The sequence below is a fragment of the Montipora foliosa genome, chromosome 13 (assembly GCF_036669935.1).
Source record: "Montipora foliosa isolate CH-2021 chromosome 13, ASM3666993v2, whole genome shotgun sequence".
Taxonomy (NCBI): Eukaryota; Metazoa; Cnidaria; class Anthozoa; order Scleractinia; family Acroporidae; genus Montipora; species Montipora foliosa.
The window spans coordinates 26,221,385-26,223,884 of record NC_090881.1 but is presented as its reverse complement, the minus strand read 5'-3'; the positions used below and the strand labels follow the sequence as shown (position 1 = coordinate 26,223,884).

Here is a 2,500-nt window from a genome sequence, read left to right as displayed (position 1 = left end):
GCTTAGCCGATTTTCACCATTAAATTGCAAATTATATTGCACAGGTTCCAGACCATGCACCAGTTGAAAGCCCCGGATTTCTTCTCGTACCATTTTATTTGAAATCTGCCCAAAACTTGAAGAACTAGCCTTGAAATAAATAAAGAAATTCAGCAGTTGAAATTCAGTGGTATTAGCTGGACTTTCATTTACCAGATGAAACCGGCATGTTATTCACTCCTCTCTGATTGGATGACATTACTTAAAACGCCCTTTCGAAAATATGTCCTGTGAGTGGGGAGTCCAGAGCAAATTTATGGGTTCATATCATCGTAGGGTATTATTTGCATTTAATACAAAGGCCTCAAAAAAGCTGCTCCATCATTGACACACATGGTCTAAGCTACAAAGAGAAAATTTGTCAATCCTACAGGGCAGCTTGCATCTCATAGAAGCCAGGGAATATTTTTCCCTCGTGTAAATGGTCTTATCGTGGAAGTTTGCTACACTGACTGCTATCATCATGTTTTTTGGCTTCTCTAATTTCTAATATGCCAAGAAATTCATTAAAATAAAATAATTATTGTTATGAATAGGTTACCTTTTTGAAAGCAAGTCCTGGTTGCTTAGGTATTGAGTTGGTAATTTGTTTTGTGCATGCTCTTGTCATAAGTGTGTTTTCACTGTAAATCTTTCTCTCCTCCTGTTTTGGCATGTAAGTAAAGTAAAGTCTTTTTACGAGCCAAGTGGCCCAACACACTAGAGCCTATCCCAAGTTTCCGTAGCATGAAGCGACTAGGAGTATTTCTACTCCCCCCTGGATAGGATGCCAGTCCATCGCAAGGCTACCCCCAGCATTAACTTCGCCGGTACCCATGTATACATCTGGGTGGAGAGAGGCCACCATGAGAGTAAAGTGTCTTTCCCAAGAACACAACACGATGTCCCCGGCCAGGGCCCGAACCCGGACCACTCGCTCTGGAGTTAAGCACACTAACCATGAGGCGACCGAGCCTCCTGTTTTGGCACGTGGCCAGGTGTTAAAGATTGTTTTGTAGTGGATTTGTCTTTACCGATAAAATGGACAAAGTAGAAGTTAAACCTCATCCCACTGGTTTGGTTAGGTGGCCCCAAGAGGTTCTACAATAAAAGGAAACTATGGCAAAACATTACATTTTCATTAGGTTTAAATACCTGTAGTCATCTAAGGTCAACGTTTTCCCACTCCTTTCCTTGTGTAGTCGAAACTATCTAGCAATTATGATTTTGACTGGAAACTTAGAGATGGTGTCCTTGCCTGTTTCAGGGAACGTTTGGCACGAGTATGGGATCACTTAGAAATTGTTGATCTACTTGACAGTGAGGATACAACTCACTTAGCGCTTTTGGCAAGACCAGAGCTTGGAATTACATTCACAAAAATACACTGCTGGAACTTGACCCAGTACAGAAAATGTGTATTTTTAGATGCAGATACTTTGGTTGTTCAAAACTGTGATGAACTTTTTGAAAGGGATGAGCTCTCGGCTGTACCTGATATTGGTTGGCCTGACTGTTTTAATTCAGGTGTGTTTGTTTTTGAGCCATCAAGAGCTACCTATGAAGCATTGTTGGAGCATGCTGTTCAGAATGGAAGTTTTGATGGTAAGACAAATCATTACTTATGATTGTATGATATGATATGATAACTTTATTTAGAAATATAGACACAAAGATTAATAATAATAATAATTATTGTTATTGTTATTATTATTATTATTATTATTATTATTATTATTATTATTATTATTAATCTTTACAGTTTTTGAACATGCAGACCTCTTACTATACTGCAGAGGACAGACAGACCACAACACTGGGAATCATGTGTTGTGGGCATGTGTGATTGTAGGCCTGTCATGGCCAAAGAAAAGTTTACCATCAGAGAACTTTCCACGCCCCAAAAAAGAAAGGAAAAGTTGAAATTTGTAGGGTGTTAACCTACAGAAAGAAAAATGTTTATAAAAATTCATGGAAAATTATTGTTGCCTTCATGCTGCAGAACATTGCATGTTCAAAAACTGTAAATGTTAATAATAATAATAATTATGGAAATAATAATAATTATTATTGTTGTTAGTACAGTATGTAATGAACAGTGGCAATGTCAGTTAAAAACATGTCTGATTTCTGTGTTATGTGGCATTGTTTCTGACAGTAAAGTGTAAATGTGTGAATCTATGTTTTTTTTATACTCAGCGAGTAATGATTTGTGTTGGGTATGTTGGGTAAAAAGGGTAACCTATTGACACCTCAAACACCATATCATGCCCGCAGTTGACAACTTAAATCGAGTGGCATTAGACGGATGAAAATCTGCGCAAGTTTACTTGTCAGCTGCGGGTGTCCTAGGGTGTTTGAGGTGTCCATGGGTTAAGCAGTCCCCTCCGGTCCATTAACCCATTGACCCCTGGGAGTGAGACTTAAGGGCACAAAGACGGATTTTTCGCGCATTGCTAAGGAAGTGAAATGTTACTCCCTG

The 2,500-nt window shown here is 38.8% G+C and overlaps 1 protein-coding gene across 1 annotated transcript in view; it reads left to right on the top strand.

The window, feature by feature from the left end:
• LOC137982787 (glycogenin-1-like) overlaps window positions 1-2,500 on the top strand; it is a 13,238-nt gene that overhangs the window by 1,026 nt on the left and 9,712 nt on the right. Inside the window, exon 2 of the mRNA XM_068829935.1 lies at window positions 1,286-1,623. Coding sequence (XP_068686036.1) covers window positions 1,286-1,623 — 338 coding nt within the window. The remainder of the gene's footprint in view (window positions 1-1,285; window positions 1,624-2,500) is intronic.